The sequence below is a fragment of the Oncorhynchus clarkii genome, chromosome 17 (assembly GCF_045791955.1).
Source record: "Oncorhynchus clarkii lewisi isolate Uvic-CL-2024 chromosome 17, UVic_Ocla_1.0, whole genome shotgun sequence".
Lineage (NCBI taxonomy): Eukaryota > Metazoa > Chordata > Actinopteri > Salmoniformes > Salmonidae > Oncorhynchus > Oncorhynchus clarkii.
The window spans coordinates 20,966,181-20,984,621 of NC_092163.1; the positions used below are offsets into that span (position 1 = coordinate 20,966,181).

The window sequence follows — 18,441 nt, forward strand, 5'->3', positions numbered from 1 at the left end:
TGGTACAGTACAGTTAGTGGTACAGTACAGTTAGTGGTACAGTACAGTTGTATAGTACAGTGGTACAGTACGGTTAGTGGTACAGTTAGTGTTACAGTACAGTTAGTGGTACAGTACAGTTAGTGGTACAGTTGGTGGTACAATACAGTTAGTGGTACAGTTAGTGTTACAGTACAGTTAGTGGTACAGTACAGTTAGTGTTACAGTACAGTTAGTGGTACAGTACATTTAGTGGTACAGTACAGTTAGTGGTACTGTGCAGTTAGCATTACAGTACAGTTAGTGGTACAGTTAGTGGTACAGTGCAGTTAGGGGTGCAGTTAGTATTACAGTGCAGTTAGTGGTATAGCACAGTTAGTGGTACTGTACAGTTTGGTATGGTACAGTTAGTGGTACAGTGCAGTTAGTGTTACAGTTAGGGGTAGAGTTAGTGGTGCAGCTAGTATTACAGTGCAGTTAGTATTACAGTACAGTTAGTGGTACAGTGCAGTTAGTGGTACAGTGCAGTTAGTGGTACAGTACAGTTAGTGGTACAGTGCAGTTAGTGGTACAGTACAGTTAGTGGTACAGTGCAGTTAGCGTTGCAGTGCAGTTAGTGTTACAGTACAGTTAGTGGTACAGTTAGTATTACAGTGCAGTTAGGGGTGCAGTTAGTATTACAGTGCAGTTAGTGGTATAGCACAGTTAGTGGTACAGTTAGTGTTACAGTACAGTTAGTGGTACAGTTAGTGTTACAGTACAGTTAGTGGTACAGTTAGTGGTACAGTACAGTTAGTGGTACAGTACAGTTAGTGGTACAGTACAGTTGTATAGTACAGTGGTACAGTACGGTTAGTGGTACAGTTAGTGTTACAGTACAGTTAGTGGTACAGTACAGTTAGTGGTACAGTTGGTGGTACAATACAGTTAGTGGTACAGTTAGTGTTACAGTACAGTTAGTGGTACAGTACAGTTAGTGTTACAGTACAGTTAGTGGTACAGTACATTTAGTGGTACAGTACAGTTAGTGGTACTGTGCAGTTAGCATTACAGTACAGTTAGTGGTACAGTTAGTGGTACAGTGCAGTTAGGGGTGCAGTTAGTATTACAGTGCAGTTAGTGGTATAGCACAGTTAGTGGTACTGTACAGTTTGGTATGGTACAGTTAGTGGTACAGTGCAGTTAGTGTTACAGTTAGGGGTAGAGTTAGTGGTGCAGCTAGTATTACAGTGCAGTTAGTATTACAGTACAGTTAGTGGTACAGTGCAGTTAGTGGTACAGTGCAGTTAGTGGTACAGTACAGTTAGTGGTACAGTGCAGTTAGTGGTACAGTACAGTTAGTGGTACAGTGCAGTTAGCGTTGCAGTGCAGTTAGTGTTACAGTACAGTTAGTGGTACAGTTAGTATTACAGTGCAGTTAGTGGTACAGTGCAGTTAGTGGTACAGTTAGGGGTACAATACAGTTGGTGTTACTGTACTGTTGGTGGTACTGTACAGTTACTGCCTCATCCTCCTGCTGCGTGTAATGGATGGATGTCACAATGGGAGGCGAGGTGAGGAGAGCAGGGCCGGCTAATGCTTTGTTTACCTCCTCTCAGGTTTCTGGGGATTTACAGTCCCAGGGCCAGCTCCCTCCCCCGGTCCTTTACTCAGTCCTAGCCGTGTCTGAAACCTGTCTTAGAAAGGCCACCAAAAATTCTGAAATTTCAATCCCCCATTACAACATTTTCCGTTAAGATAGAACTGCTAAAAGGGGCGGCCCTCGCTACACATTCGTCGCCAATCCCACTGGCTCCAGGTAATCTATAAGTCAGCTCACTGGTCACCATAGCAACACCACAGTACAGTTAGTGGTACAGTGCAGTTAGTGGTACAGTTAGTATTACAGTGCAGTTAGTGTTACAGTGTAGTTAGTGGAACAGTTTGTATTACAGTACAGTTAGTTGTACAGTGCAGTTAGGGGTACAGTTAGTATTGCAGTACAATTAGTGGTACAGTTAGTTTTACAGTGCAGTTAGTGTTACAGTTAGCATTAGAGTGTAATTAGTGATACAGTGCAGTTAGTAATACAGTTTTCCAGTGCAGTTAGTGGTACAGTTAGTTATACAGTGCAGTTAGTGTTACAGTGCAATTAGTGGTACAGTTAGTATTACAGTTAGTGGTACAGGCCGTTAGTGGTACAGTTAGTATTACAGTGCAGTTAGTGGTACAGTTAGCATTAGAGTGCAGTTAGTAATACAGTTTTACAGTGCAGTTAGTTGTATAGTGCAGTTAGTATTACAGTTAGTATTACAGTTAGTGGTACAGTTAGCATTACAGTGCAGTCAGTGGTACAGTTAGCATTACAGTGCAGTCAGTGGTACAGTTAGTGGGACAGTGCAGTTAGTGGTACAGTGAGTATTACAGTGCAGTTAGTGACACAGTGCAGTTAGTATTACAGTACAATACAGTTAGGTTTACAGTGCATTTAGTGTTACAGTTAGTTTTACAGTGTAGTTAGTGGTACAGTTGGTATTACAGTGCAGTTAGTGGTACAGTACAGTTAGTATTACAGTGCAGTTAGTAGTACAGTACAATTAGTGATACAGTTGGTATTACAGTGCAGTTAGTGGCACAGTGCAGTTAGGGGTATAGTTAGTATTGCAGTACAGTTAGTTGTACAGTGCAGTTAGTGGTACAGTGCAGTTAGTAATATAGTTTTACAGTGCAGTTAGTGGTACAGTTAGTTGTACAGTGCAGTTAGTGGTACAGTTAGTGGTACAGTGCAGTTAGTGGTACAATTAGCATCACAGTGCAGTCAGTTGTACAGTTAGTGGTACAGTGCAGTTAGTGGTACAGTGAGTGGTACAGTGCAGTTAGTGGTACAATTAGCATTACAGTGCAGTCAGTTGTACAGTTAGTGGTACAGTACAGTTAGAGGTACAGTGCAGTTAGTGGTACAGTACATTTAGTGTTACAATACATTACAGTTAGTATTACAGTGCAGTTAATGGTACAGTGCAGTTAGTATTATAGTGCAGTTAGTGGTCCAGTTGGTGTTACTGTGAAGGTGGTGTTACTTTGCAGGGTGTGTTACTGTGCTGTTGGTGGTACTGTACAGTTACTGCCTCATCCTCCTGCTGCGTGTAATGGACGGATGTCACAATGGGAGGCGAGGTGAGGAGAGCAGGGCCGGCTAATGCTTTGTTTACCTCCTCTCAGGTTTCTGGGGATTTACAGTCCCAGGGCCAGCTCCCATCCCTAGTCCATTACTCTCTTGTTCTTTCTCTCTTTCGTTTTAGAACTCTGTCTCTCACTCACTCTCATTCTCCTCATCTCTCTCTTGTTCTCCCTGTTCTCGGTTTCAATTTTGTTCCCTCTCCCCTTCCGGCCCTCCACCCAAGTCTCTCTCTCCCTTTCTCCCTCGCTAAGAGTGATGGGCTTTTTATTGCCGTCTATCCACCTCCACTGTTGCTCTCCAAGCAAACATAACTTCTCCTGCTTCCCTCCATCCCCAGTTCTATTTCTTCCTTTAATGTGCTCTGGGCTCAGCTCTCCTTCTTTCTCCTGCTTCCCTCACTCTCCTCCTGTGTTGTTCAACTTCAACCCAGCACAAAATTAGGCCCCTCTTTTCACGTCTTGTAATCTTTCGAGAGGTTATGAATAATTTTGACACCCCTCCTCCTAATTCTCGTTCCTTCCCTGGGTGTGTCAGCTTGTGTAGCGGTGTGTGTAATTAAGTTTCGCGTGACGGTGTTACAACAAAATGTGTCCCCTGTCCTTTCCTGTCTGTCTGCCCTTTTTAAAAGGGTAATGTCAAGGCTTTTATGAGCATGTGAGCTCACGAACACAAAGCATAATTGGATGTTGAGATGTCTATTCAGATTCGACATTAGGCAGATTCTTTTAATAGTGCTCTTAAGATTTACAAGGCCTGACAGTTTCAAAAGAAAGGAATGGAAAGTATGCATTTGCTCTTCATGAAATGGTTCTGAAATATCAATAAACAGTGAATAAATGTGAGGACAAAAGTACAAAGAGAGGAATGGTGGAGGTTGAACACAGTCCTGTCAGAGAGGTGCATTAGGGGTAATTGACTGATTCAAATCCAAAGCACTGAGGTAAAACCACACTGAGGTATTGATTTAGACATTGTTGTGACAAGTGCTATGTGGACGTGTGTGTTCTGAGGCAGAACGAAGGAGTGTGTGTTAAACAATGAATGAACAAGACCATTAGAGGAAGACACTTTCTGACACAGATACACACACACACACACACACACACACAATCCCCACCTCTCAACACACATCCAAGAGAAAGAGAATAGACTGAGTGCATATGTCAGGGCCTCTCCCGCAGTGCGGCGCCATGTTTCAGATTGCTCTTCACACTGCTCCTGTGCGCCCAACACACCGGCCTCAACAGCTGTGGGCGTGAATTTGCAATTCATATACGCTCACTGTGACCTTCTCCTCAATGTCGACATGACAGCCACTGCTGAGAAATATGCTTCTGATGCCTATCTGTAGAGGGTGCGTACCAAATAGCCCCTATTCACTATGTAGTGCACTACTTTTGACCAGATCTCTATGGGCCTGGTTCTAGTCAAAAGTAGTGCACTATAATGGGAATAGGGTTCCATTTGAAACATATCCCGTGATGGGCTGCCTGGATGTATCCTCACCTTCCCTCCTGTCATTCACATATGTAGTAATCTCCCTTCACAGGGTGCTTATCTAATGCAGCAATAGGTTTATGGCAAAGTGTAGGCTATGCTGGTTTGATGAATGGAGGATGGGATGGAGTTTTTACAATCTTTGTTTTGCCCCCTCTCTCTCGCTCTCTTAACTACATAATTCTATCCCTCCATCTCTTCCCCCTGTTCCATCATCCCATTAGAATGACCACGGCCTTCGTCACAGGAAGTCATCCATCCCAGAATGCCCCTCTCCACTGACTCAGGACGGCCTCAGCCACTGGCGTCCCCTGGGCGCACGTATGATGACGAATAGTCAACGCTGTGACGATGAATAGTGATTACGGTGGTGATATGTGTTCTGGGCGTGCGATTCAGCTGGGATGCTTGCCACTTAATCAGATTTAGGCCAATTAAGTGTGTGGAAAGTGTCAGGGCTTAGGCCCGGGCCGGATCCTGGGCAGCAGGTAGACAAGTTTGTCTCACTCCAGCCCAGACAAGGCCACAGCCTGGTCCCACTCCACTTCTATCCTCCATCTTCCTGGGGGTATCAGCTATAGTCAATTTCATGGACTGTGGGTAAGGCCTGACCAAAGTGCATGTACTGGTGTCAGAAACTGTGTGTGTGTGTGTGTGTGCGTGCGTGCATCCGTCCGTCCATCTGGTGGGTTAACCCATATAAATAACCATGTCAAAGAACATGAAGCATGTCTGGAAAGGACACTATTGGCCCGCTGAGCCAGAGGGATGAATTATGGGTAGTGGAGTTCAGTGACACTGATGTATAATGATGTCAATCCATCTTCTGTGAAACATCTGTTGAGGCAGACTTCAGAGCCGGGTAGACTGTAAATCCATATGAAGAGAACTACAGGTAATACATGCTAAATGCTCTTTTCAAACATAGGTGCTATCGTGATGTGTGATTCAGGTGGTTTGCTTGCTGTTCCTATCCGGCTCGAAGGATCATGAAAAAGAGCTATAGAGTCGGAGTGGCCGACTGAGTGGGTTGTATACACAGGAAGTTAATTTGGGGTGGTTGTACTCTTGCAACACCAGGGTTGTGGGTTCGATTCTCATGTGTGCCATTATGTTCCATTGGATATGCTAACTGTGAGTGGCTTTGGATAAAAGTGCCTCGTTATGTTGTATGCTAATGGCTGCTTTGGCTTCCGAAACGGAGACCAAAGGCATATTCAAAACCCCATTTTAATAATTAATATTGGTTTCTCTGTGTTTGCATTCATCATAGACCAATTATCATCTCTCTCTCTCTCTCCTCTGTATTTCCTCACTCATTCTCTCTCTCCTCTCTCCCTCTGTATCCATCCCCCCCTCCTCTCTATCTCTCTTTCTTTGAGAGGAGAGCAGGCAGCCCAGTGGTGGTAGTGTTACATGAACTGCTGGCTCAGGCCCTAATCTGGTCCGGTCATTGTGTCTGTGCTGAGGCTCATGGGATGTGTGGGCAGAGAAACCATGGAGAACTTACTCTCAGTGCAGCTATGTTGAGTACATGAGAAAAGGGAAATGCTGTACTTCTTTCTCTCTCTCATTCACTCCCTTCCTCACAAACTTAATCAAGCCTTCATCTGGCTCAGAGCCCCCACCCTACCGACATGTTATCACACTGATGATACCCTGATTTACACACACACACACTAATTGAGCCCCCTGCACCTATTGACTCAGAAGCACACAGGGATAATCGTATCTTGAGAGAGCAGTACCCCCTGCGCGCTGCACAATTGATTAAATGTGCACATCAATGGGGAAGTGTATGGAATATATTGCCCATCTGAGTGAATGAGCCTGCTAGGGAGTGATGGGGCCATAGCTGAGACAGCAGTATCTGGAAGAAGAGGGTGGGAGGAGGGGGGGGGGGGGTTACGTTATAGCATGTCGTAAAGGGACTATCAATGTAATCCTAGCCAGGCATTCTCCACAGAGAATAATGGGTATTTGATGCAAGCCACGCCGGTTCAATGGTGTGTTGATCTCTGTGGTCAGCATGATCTATACTGTGTGTATGGAAGGGGAGGGTGTGTGTTGGGGGGGTACATGTGTGTGGTGTTGTTCCAACCTGTGAGAGTGTATAGATGTGTGTGCTCTGCCACTGCCTCTCCCTCTGCAGTGGGAGCTGAGAACAGATCTCTATCAGGTTATCTTCCCTGAGCCGGCTATATTCTCACCATGCCTTCTTTTTTTCAATGGAGGTAGGCTATTACAGGCAATCTGATCTAAACATGTAGCCTATCTCCCCCTCTTATGGTGTCTCCCATTATGGCTTTGCTAATCCATCAGTTTAATTGTTGGCATAGAGGCCCATAGAGAATAAAATGAGCCGTACATTGTTTGCAGATTATCTCTTGGCAGTGTTAGACTACTCTGAAAGAGAACACGAGGATTGAACTGGTTCTGATGCCTACCTTTTGGAATGTACGCTGCACCTGGAATCTCCTACACTCTCATATTCTCTCTCTCTCTCTACCTGCTCTCCCTCTTGCGAACAGAGACCCATTCAAGCCTTAATGGAGATGAGAAAACTTGAGAAATGGGAAAACAGAAATGAATAAGGAGCTAATTCATATGAACTGTCTGCCTTTGGGGCAGGGGAGAGATTTCTTTTGACATTCTCTCTATTTTGTCGAAGCCATTTCTGGTTGGGAGCGTGTCTTTTTTGCTACCTGCCAGGGCGTAGCGGTCGCGGTAATGGATTCTCCCCGTGGTTGCTATGGAGCTCCTCGGGGGTCGACACTAATGTCTGGTTCAGGAGGTGGAACAGCACAATTAGCGTAGCTATTAGCGTAGCTATTAGCGTTAGCGTGAACCAGAGGGGCGCAGACTAGAGGTGTAGGTAGCGTGAGGATAATTGGGTTAGAGGCGAGAAGGTTCACTGATCGCCTACTTTGTAGTCTAGGCTAGTCTTCCAGTGCTTTCCGTGACTTTCGGCAATGTACACACACAGACAGATACATATTCATTGGTATTCAGCAACTGTATGATGCCATCTTTTGCAACATTATTTGCGATGTCAACAATGACACGAGCAACTCTTTATTGCCTTCTTGTGTAGGCTATTCTAGATGCATCACAAATGTGCCTTGCAGCTGTTGTGTCGTTTAAACATATTGGTGCGCAATGTTGCCCTTTCATCTTGAGCCCCAATATGAATCTCAGTCGGTGTTTATTTTTTTTTCATTAAAACAACTAGATGTTCAGAAACGGGCAGGAAGACGAGTTTGGCTCTGGGCCAAGCGTCGGTTTCTACACCCAATTAAAAACAAGCCGCTAGCGCTTTTAGCACGTCTATTTGTGAAGAATCATTAGACCTGGAGGCCCGTGTGTTTGATGAGCAACGTCCAAATAGAATAACGAGTGGAAATAATCTCTGGGTAGAATTCCGTCCCTCTTTTACCGCCCTCAGCCTCTCATTTCCCTCTCTCCGAACGAGGCGAAGGGAAGGACGGATGGAGGGGCTTGCACAGTGATATACACCATTCCGTCGGACCTCCGGGCTCACCATAAATCGCCTCCCTTTCGCATCCTTGGCGATGCGTGCCGCATCGACCGTACATCATCACCAGGGGCAGTCGGACACTAGCCACCATCGATTGTTGAGGCTTCAATGCCGCTTTTGTTTATTCATATCTTCTCTGTCCACTCGGACTGTGGTTGTCTGAGAAGTAGTATAGGCCACACGACCGGACAGTTTTTCCTGGTCAAGTTGTCAGGAACACTTCTGGTTAGCCCTTAGCCCGATGGCTAACGTCATACTGTACTCCATAACCTGATCCCATAGTTTTCCCTGTTTGGGTCATCCTGAACATAACCTGACCTCTACTAACACACTGTCTATACCGAGGTATGGTCTAGGCCTAGAGATATTGCCCAGCTGGTTGTTTTTGAATCCATGTTATTGACCGAGCAGCTGCGTTCTAATCTGTAGTCATATTGATAAAGTTGTTGTTCAGTGACAGACTAATGGGCCCAGTGCTCTCAGTTGCATTGTCATCAGGCAAATTGCATAAGCAGGGTTGCTGGTTGGGGCTCTTCTGCTTATTGAAGCTTTGATTCATCTTTATTGTTTACATCTCCTAAGACTGCACAGATGCCACTAGGGTTGCATTCGAAATGACTACCTATTCCCTATATAGTGCCTCTAACCTGTGACCATGACCCATTGGGTACACTATAGGGAATAGGGTGCCATTTGGGATGCATACTAGATGAAGTTGGTTTGATCAAATAGCATATGTTTTAACGCAGATTCGGTAGACTATTGAAGCGCTCCATTTCTATTGACAGACCGAATGATGATATTCAAATGATCAACGCCAAACGTTGTTCTGCAAACAGTTCCAACTAGCCTGCGAACACCACTGCTTTTCTCAGTTAATCATTCAAACCAGTGGTGGCTGGTGGGCGGAGATATCGCAAGAACAGTCTCAAACATATGGAAGCCATGTGTTTTATGTTTTTGACACCTTTCCATCTATTCCCTTCCAGACTGTCCTACTGTATCTCTCCCACCAGCCTCCTCTGGTGCAACATTGATCCCCTGCCCCTCATCACTGTTTCAAATGAGAACGTGGACAATGGCTTATTCAACCAATACAGATACTGTATGCTCACTCTCGTCAACAAAGATTATGAGGAAGTGAATGAAAGAGGATGTGTCATTTCCAAAACAGGACAAATTTGTTTTCAGACCCTTTGTGACTCTGTCATCACTAGGACTTTTGCGGTGACCTTATTACCGTCACACCGGCAGTCATGACTGCAGTACAATTCCACGTGACCGTTGAATCACGGTAACCTCCTCTTATGCACTCTGGACATGTGTAGGTAGTACCCAACTTGCTAATGATCATCAGGTCACTGATGGGCTGGTTCTCAGGGCTCTGTTGTCCGTCTAACTACTTCATGAAATGGGTTTCCATGGCCAAGCAGCCGCACACAAGCCTAAGATCACCATGGGCAATGCCAAGCGTTGGGCAATGCCAATGCCTTCTCTGGAGTGATGAATCATGCTTCACCATTTGACAATCCGACAGACAAATCTGGGTTTGGTGGATGCCAGGAGAACACTGCCTGACCAATGCATAGTGCCAACTGTAAAGCTTGGTGGAGGAGGAATAATGGTCTGTGCATACAGAAAAGGTTTGTCAAGATCGGTGTAGATGAACTTGACTGGCCTGTACAGAGCCCTGACCTCAACCCCATCGGACACCTTTGGGATGAATTGGAACGCCGAGTGCGAGTCAGCCCTAATCGCCCAACATCAGTGCCTGACGTGACTAATTCTCTTGTGGCTGATTGGAAGCAAGTCCCCGCAGCAATGTTCCAAAATCTAGTGGAAAGCCTTCCCGGAAGAGTAGAGACTGTTATAGCATCAAAGGGGGGGACTAACTCCATTTTAATGCCCATGATTTTGGAATGAGATGTTCAACGAGCAGGTGAGAGAGAGAGAGAGAGAGAGACCACACTTAATGCCCCATAGATTGCAGTATATACACTGCTCAAAAAAATAAAGGGAACACTAAAATAACACATCCTAGATCTGAATGAATGAAATATTCTTATTAAATACTTTTTTCTTTACATAGTTGAATGTGCTGACAACAAAATCACACAAAAATGATCAATGGAAATCAAATTTATCAACCCATGGAGGTCTGGATTTAGAGTCACACTCAAAATTAAAGTGGAAAACCACACTACAGGCTGATCCAACTTTGATGTAATGTCCTTAAAACAAGTCAAAATGAGGCTCAGTAGTGTGTGTGGCCTCCACGTGCCTGTTTGACCTCCCTACAACGCCTGGGCATGCTCCTGATGAGGTGGCAGATGGTCTCCTGAGGGATCTCCTCCCAGACCTGGACTAAAGCAGGTCTGGGAGGAGTAAAGTATCTGCCAACTCCTGGACAGTCTGTGGTGCAACGTGGCGTTGGTGGATGGAGCGAGACATGATGTCCCAGATGTGCTCAATTGGATTCAGGTCTGGGGAACGGGCGGGCCAGTCCATAGCATCAATGCCTTCCTCTTGCAGGAACTGCTGACACACTCCAGCCACATGAGGTCTAGCATTGTCTTGCATTAGGAGGAACCCAGGGCCAACCGCACCAGCATATGGTCTCACAAGGGGTTTGAGGATCTGTTGGAATTATTATGAATAAATGAATAAACAATATCCCCATTTTAAATAGAATTGTAACTAAGTAAACTTATACTCTGTTTTATTTTATTTCATTAACAATATGAGTTCATAAGAAGGGATTGTGTGACACAGACAAGGAGTAATTAAAGTTAATGAACACCATTCCAACTAGGAAGAAACTAATGGGTTGGGGACTGTGTAAACTCATAAGGTCGTTAACCTAGCGTTGAACCTACAGAAACTTAGCTCTGGGGTTTTTCGATAAGACAGTGAGTGCAATCCTAGGTTTTCTGTTAATTAGAACTGTCAGCTCAGTGGTGATCGATAATGTTGAGGGGTCAAAAGTTACCTGGGAGTGTGTTAGTAAGTTAGAATGAACTTTTCACCTCACTTTGTCCCGGTCGAGAGGAGGGGATTCTGTTAAAGCAATGAAATGACGTCATGATCTGTATATAAACTGTTGTTCGTGGTTAAGTGGCAGCGCGCTCCGAGAATAAATTCTGTTACCTATTATTGAAAGACTGGTCTGCGTCTATTTTATGCAAACAAGAATCTTATAAATTCTCATAAAATAGATTAAGGGTTTTCAATTGATGAAAGCACATTGGCATAATAAAATTACAGTAACAGGATCTCATCTCGGTACCTAATGGCAGTCAGGCTACCTCTGGCGAGCACATGGAGGGCTGTGCGGCCCGCCATAGAACCCCCACACCATGACTGACCCACCGCCAAACCGGTCATGCTGGAGGGTGTTGCAGGCAGCAGAACATTCTCCACGGCGTCTCCAGACTCTGTCACATCTGTCACATGTGCTCAGTGTGAACCTGCTTTCATCTGTGAAGAGCACAGGGCGCCAGTGGCGAATTTGCCAATCTTGGTGTTCTCTGGCAAATGCCAAATGTCCTGCACGGTGTTGGGCTGTAAGCACAACCCCCACCTGTGGACGTCGGGCCCTCATACCACCCTCATGGAGTCTGTTTCTGACCGTTTGAGCAGACACATGCACATTTGTGGCCTGCTGGAGGTCATTTTGCAGGGCTCTGGCAGTGCTCCTCCTTGCACAAAGGTGGAGGTAGCGGTTCTGCTGCTGGGTTGTTGCCCTCCTACGGCCTCCTCCACGTCTCCTGATGTACTGGCCTGTCTCCTGGTAGCGCCTCCATGCTCTGGACACTACGCTGACAGACACAGCAAACCTTCTTGCCACAGCTCGCATTGATGTGCCATCCTGGATGAGCTGCACTACCTGAGCCACTTGTGTGGGTTGTAGACTCCGTCTCATGCTACCACTAGAGTGAAAGCACCGCCAGCATTCAAAAGTGACCAAAACATCAGCCAGGAAGCATAGGAACTGAGAAGTGGTCTGTGGTCACCACCTGCAGAACCACTCCTTTATTGGGGGTGTCTTGCTAATTACCTATAATTTCCACCTGTTGTCTATTCCATTTGCACAACAGCATGTGACATTTATTGTCAATCAGTGTTGCTTCCTAAGTGGACAGTTTGATTTGACAGAAGTGTGATTGACTTGGAGTTACATTGTGTTGTTTAAGTGTTCCCTTTATTTTTTTGAGCAGTGTACTATGCTTACAAATGGAATTGTTTTAAGATGGTCATAAAATGAATCATTTATTGATTTATTGATTTATTGATTTTGAATTTTAAGGCCCCTGGAGCCTTTACTGCTATAGCCCATAGAAGCATATTGAATGTAGCACATTTGTACAAAACTGTCAATCCAAAAAATAAATAATAAGGAATAAGATGTTGAAGTGTCTGTCCTATATCTGAGAGATATAAGAACTCAGAGATTTTATTCTTTACCCATGTTTGGTCACCTTTTTTTGTGGCACATTTTACCCCCTATTCACTTTTTGCCATTTTTCCAGCCCGGTACTGGGTTACCTTCAGTCATAAAGCAGAACAACCGACACATTGGTGTTCGTGAGACTCTTCCCCTTTCGATGGTGGTGACTACTATTAGTTTAGCTCACACGGTTTGAGTTTTACAGCCAACTTCTCGTGTGTAGAAAAAGACCGCTTTCACAAGCCCCGTGTTATGGAATAAGGTTAAACTTTATATCGGCAGAAAGAGGGGATTGAGCTAAAGCCATAACGGTACGTCTGTAACTTAAACACGCGGGGAGCTCTTCAATATTCAAAATGACGTCACCATGTGATGCAGGGGTGTGTCGGTCGACTCATTCAGATGAAGGACATCCTCTCCGAGGATTCTCTCTGTTCCTGTCAGACATCCAGCCAGGACTGCTTCCCTGCTTCCCACCCCCCCAAAGGGACACTCCTGGCCCTGGATGATGACATTGCAGTGTTTCCTTCCGCCCTGTCCGCCATGTCTGTGTGACAAGTCTCGCCCACGCGGGCACACCGGTCTTAATAATTGATTGCGTCTCGGGCTGCAATGTGCAGAAATGTGCTACTGTAGGTGGTTCCTGGGTGCACTTTTGTGCTGAGGCATACATTTCTGACACAAGCCCATTCTCCATAGCCCTGGGAGACATTGGGTTCCGGCTAGTGAGGAATGAGTGAGTCACTCAGTGAGTGAGTCACTCAAAAAATGCAGTTTCCATTTTTTGTAAGGTTAAAGGAGCAACCAGCTGACTGTGGAGGACACGGAATGGAGGGTGGGAAGTGGTTGTAGTTTAAAGAGCTGTACAAAGTGGCCTCTACACCTCAATGTAACAAACTTTCAGATCATTCCTATTGGGCAGTGTGTGTCCTGAAAACTGTGACACTCGAGGACCCTTGCAGATCCTTGACACCATTTTGGGCTTTGGGGGTCAACATGAGGTCAATCCTTCACAGTTTCCCCTGAAGTCACTTAACATCTTAAGAGCCAAGGCTGATGGAAAAGTTAGAAACATCAATCCCCCCCCCTTCTTCCACTGCACCCCCCCCCCCTCTCCTCCTCTTCCATTTCCCCTTCTTGCCCCACTCCTCTCCTCTTCCATTTCCCCTTCTTCCCCCACTCCTCTCCTCTTCCATTTCCCCTTCTTCCCCCACTCCTCTCCTCTTCCATTTCCCCTTCTTCCCCCACTCCTCTCCTCTTCCATTTCCTCTTCTTCCCCCACTCCTCTCCTCTTCTCCAAAGCTTTATTTTGCAGCAGCCCGGCAGGTCATGCGTGGAGGATGAGGAGGATGAGTGGAGAGAGGGGTGCGGTAGAGGAGTGACTCAGCAGGGGATGAGTAGAGGGCTTCACTTGTTCTCAGCTGGCCAGGGATAAGAGGATTAGCGTCGTTCAGTATCATCGCAGTGTGACCTCTACCTCTCCCCCTCTTTTTCTCGTGCTACCGCTCTCCAGCTTCTCCCTCACTTTTCCCTTGCTCTCCTGAATAATGTTCTCTTATCTCTCTTTCCCTCCATTTCTCATCCTCTCTCTGCCTATCCTGATTCTACATTGATCCTCTTTCTCTGCCGATCCTGGTTCTACATTGATCCTCTCTCTCTGCCGATCCTGGTTCTATATTGATCCTCTCTCTCTGCCTATCCTGATTCTACATTGATCCTCTCTCTCTGCCAATCCTGGTTCTACATTGATCTTCTCTCTCTACCTATCCTGGTTCTTCATTCATCCTCTCTCTCTCTCTCTCTGCCTATCCTGGTTCTTCATTCATCCTCTCTCTCTTACTCTACCAGCTCTCTTTTTCTCAATCCTCTCTCCCTCTTTATCTTTCCCCTCTGGCTTTCTAATGCATTCCCTCTTCTCCCAACCTCTCTCTGCCCCCTCTCTTTCCCTCTGCATCTTTCCACTATTTTCCCAGCCCCACCCTCCCTCTCGCTCTCTCTGGCTCTCTGCCTCTCTATCTCTCCCTACCTCCTCCCACCTCCTCTTCTCTTTCCATCCTTTGTCTCTTGCTCTGGGACAGCAGCTTAACTCTGGTCAAAAGCCAGTCTTTGTGGATAAACCTTGAATGATTAAAGCCTCAATAGATTGGTCAGGAAGTCTCAGGAGCACTTCCCTGGTGGTCTTTCTTTCTAGTCGTCTTCAAAGGAAAGGGCAAGAGCCCTGAAAACAGTGACTTCAAAACGTTGGTGGTGACATCCTGAAGGGTGAAATGAAATCTACCTCAAACTCAACTGTTTAATAAAGCATTTGTGACAGATAAAGCTCATACAAAATAATCTGTCATTTATCTGGTGCTGCCGTGTCATAGGAGATGATTATATCTGTGGTTCACTTTTGCATTGCTGTGTGGTTGTCGTTTGAACTCTTTTTGCTTCCGCTGCTGGCTAACCCATCTCTGGTCTGGTCCCCCTCTCTGTTCCCTCCAGACAAATTCACTTTTCAGCAGGACAATAACTTAAAACACAAGGCCAAATATACACTGGAGTTGCTCACCAAGACGACGTTGAATGTTCATGAGTGGCCTAGTTACAGTTTTGACTTAAATCGCCTTAAAAAAAGATATGGCTTGACTTGAAAATGGCTTGAATGTTGTTTTTTGTTTTTTTACGAATAATGGCCAAATATTGTACAATCCAGGTTTACAAAACTCTCGCAGACTTAGCAAGAAACAACTGTATCGCTGAAAAAAGGGGATTCTCACATGCATTGACTCGGGGGTTGAATACTTATCTAATCAAAATATATCCGTGTTTATTTATTTTTATTACATAGTATTTTGTGTAGATCGTTGACACAAAAAAGAAAGACAATTAAATCAGTGTTAATCCCACTTTACAACACAACCAAACGTGGGAAAAGTGAAGGGGTGTGAATGCTTTCTGAAGGTGCTGTATGTGAAGTCATATGTGTTCTTCCTGTTCTTCCTGTGCTTGTTAATGTTTGGGTTCATGTTAGAGTCATGGTCGGGTCCACCTCTCTGTTTCCTCCGTTACAGGACTGATCAGTGTTCATGTTGCGGTCGTACCCTAAACACCCTGCGGTCTTGTCTCCCTCTGTTCTCTCCAGTACAGGATTGGCCAGCTGTATATGATCAGCAAGCACAGCCATGAGCAGAGTGACCGCGGTGAGGGGGTGGAGGTGGTCCAGAATGAACCGTTTGAGGACCCCGCCCACGGTCAGGGCCAGTTCACCGAGAAACGTGTCTACCTCAACAGGTGAGTGAGTGACCATCATCCACCCATGTTAAAGGTACAATCTGGGATCTGTCCAATGGTTGTACACCAAAACAAGATGCTGGGCTGCTGTTTTACTGAATATAAAAATCCCAGATTGTAGATTTAACTCTTCTACTTTTACATTATCTGTAGGTTTAGTGCACTATATAGGGAATAGGGTGCCTTTTGGAACGCAGGCAAAGTGTTGTTCCTCACACACGCGACGCTTCGCATGGCAGACTGCTGCTGTCATGTTGCCCCGAGTTACTTCGCCCTCACAGCTGTGCAACACACAATACTCCACCCCCTCACGTCTTGGCTCTTAGCCGTGGGTGTGTGTGTGTGTGTGTGACCTCTCCCAGCGCATCTCTGAGCATCCAAGGACAGAAACTTCCTAAGTCGGCAATATCTAGAGAGAGAGGGACAGAGAGAGCTAGATTTCATCACAAATGCTTGCGTCAGCGATCGGGATGCCCGGGACCTAAAGGTGCTGAGTCAGCAGGGTCTGCCCTGCCGTATCGCTAATCATTGAGAGAGAGAGAGAGAGAGAGACGGAGAGAGAGAGCCGGGGGGAAGGAGGGGAACAGAGGAGAGAGTGAATGGGAGGGAGTGAGTGCAAGAGGGAGAGAGAGAGGGAGCCGAGGGGAACAGAGGGACACAGAGGAGAGAGTGAAGGGGGAGGAGGGAGTGCAAGAGAGAGAGAGAGAGCAAAAGAGGGAAAGAGAGACAGGCATATTCAGAAGGAGACATATTTTAACATTATCAAAAAAACCTGCTGCGGGCTCTTCAAAACAACAGATCTTGGATCAGGTCTTATCACAGTCCCTTCCACTTGAATCTGTCATGGAATACATGATGTTTTGTTTGAATAAGGACTGGCTATATAATAACAAATGTCACTACCCAACTCCCATTAGGGAAACTGTCACCATTCATTATTGTAAGAGAAGATGTGGACACAGTTCATCAGAGGACACAGTATGACGATGAGGGAATTATATAGTGAGGTTGAGCAACAGCAGGGACACTGTGTTTTTGCGAATGTGTGTGTGTGTTTGTGTGCATATGTTAACTCGCCACTCGTTGTGCAACCACGGCTACAGTCACCTAAGCCCCTACCACCTCTTAAACACACTCCCGCTGCTCTAGTTCTTCACAGCAGATGGGTGCCTCTCAGCCGTGTGTGTGTGTGTGTGTGTGTGTGTGTGTGTGTGTGTGTGTGTGTGTGTGTGTGTGTGTGTGTGTGTGTGTGTGTGTGTGTGTGTGTGTGTGTGTGTGTGTGTGTGTGTGTGTGTGTGTGTGTGTGTGTGTGTGTGTGTGTGTGTGTGTGTGTCCAGCTGACTACCTCAAGTACAACCTCTCCATAAACATCCATCTCAGGTTTAGTGAACCTGGTGTCTGCCTTATGTAAGGAGGGAGAGGGGGCAGAAAATAAAGAGAGAGGGAGGAGGAGAGAGGGAGACTACTCCAAGACACAGTGAATCCGCCAGCTCTTCTCAACCTTCCGTGTAAACCAAGGCCTTTCTGTCGTGAAAATATAAATGTCATGAAAATAAGGAGAAGATGAGAAGAACATTGTTAATGTAATAGAATACATTTAGTTTGGGGCCAGTTATGTATCATGCGTCACTACAGAACAGGACAAATATGATTTATTTAATACAAGTACATTGGCCGTAATATTCCAAAGCAAGCAGGAAATTGAAGCCAATTGTGTCATGGTCCCCAGCACTCAATCACCTTTCTGATTCGCTGGATTATTGTTCTAGTGCTGAATAGCTTGAATAACCTCTTAACTTAAACATTCATTAGGAATTCATTATTTCAAGGGTCTTCATGACACATCGACTCGGATGGTTTATTTTGTGATGGAATAAAGTACTTTGCGGACACGCAAACACCACACACACATACTAGTCCACACTTTCAGAACGTTAGCGCAGATGAATGGTTTCTCTGCCAGAGTCTTTTATTGCTTTAGGAATTTGTGAGGTGTGAAAAGTGTGGGATGGAGAAACCTTACCACCGCCTACAGAGCTTGGCGGGTGCAGTGTGAAGTCCTATAGTGTGTCAATGCGTACCACAGTGTGTCAATGCGTACCACAGTGTGTCAATGCGTACCACAGTGTGTCAATGCATACCACAGTGTGTCAATGCGTACCACAGTGTGTCAATGCGTACCACAGTGTGTCAATGCGTGCCACAGTGTGTCAATGCGTGCCACAGTGTGTCAATGCGTACCACAGTGAGTCAATGCGTACCACAGTGAGTCAATGCGTACCACAGTGTGTCAATGCATACCACAGTGTGTCAATGCGTGCCACAGTGTGTCAATGCGTGCCACAGTGTGTCAATGCGTGCCACAGTGTGTCAATGCGTGCCACAGTGTGTCAATGCGTACCACAGTGAGTCAATGCGTACCACAGTGTGTCAATGCGTACCACAGTGTGTCAATGCGTACCACAGTGTGTCAATGCGTACCACAGTGTGTCAATGCGTACCACAGTGTGTCAATGCGTGCCACAGTGTGTCAATGCGTGCCACAGT

The 18,441-nt window shown here is 45.7% G+C and overlaps 1 protein-coding gene across 1 annotated transcript in view; it reads left to right on the top strand.

Moving 5' to 3' along the window:
• LOC139370531 (cytoplasmic phosphatidylinositol transfer protein 1-like) overlaps positions 1–18,441 on the top strand; it is an 85,249-nt gene that overhangs the window by 47,247 nt on the left and 19,561 nt on the right. The window contains exon 2 of the mRNA XM_071110084.1: positions 15,746–15,894. Within this exon, the coding sequence (XP_070966185.1) occupies positions 15,746–15,894 (149 nt within the window). The remainder of the gene's footprint in view (positions 1–15,745; positions 15,895–18,441) is intronic.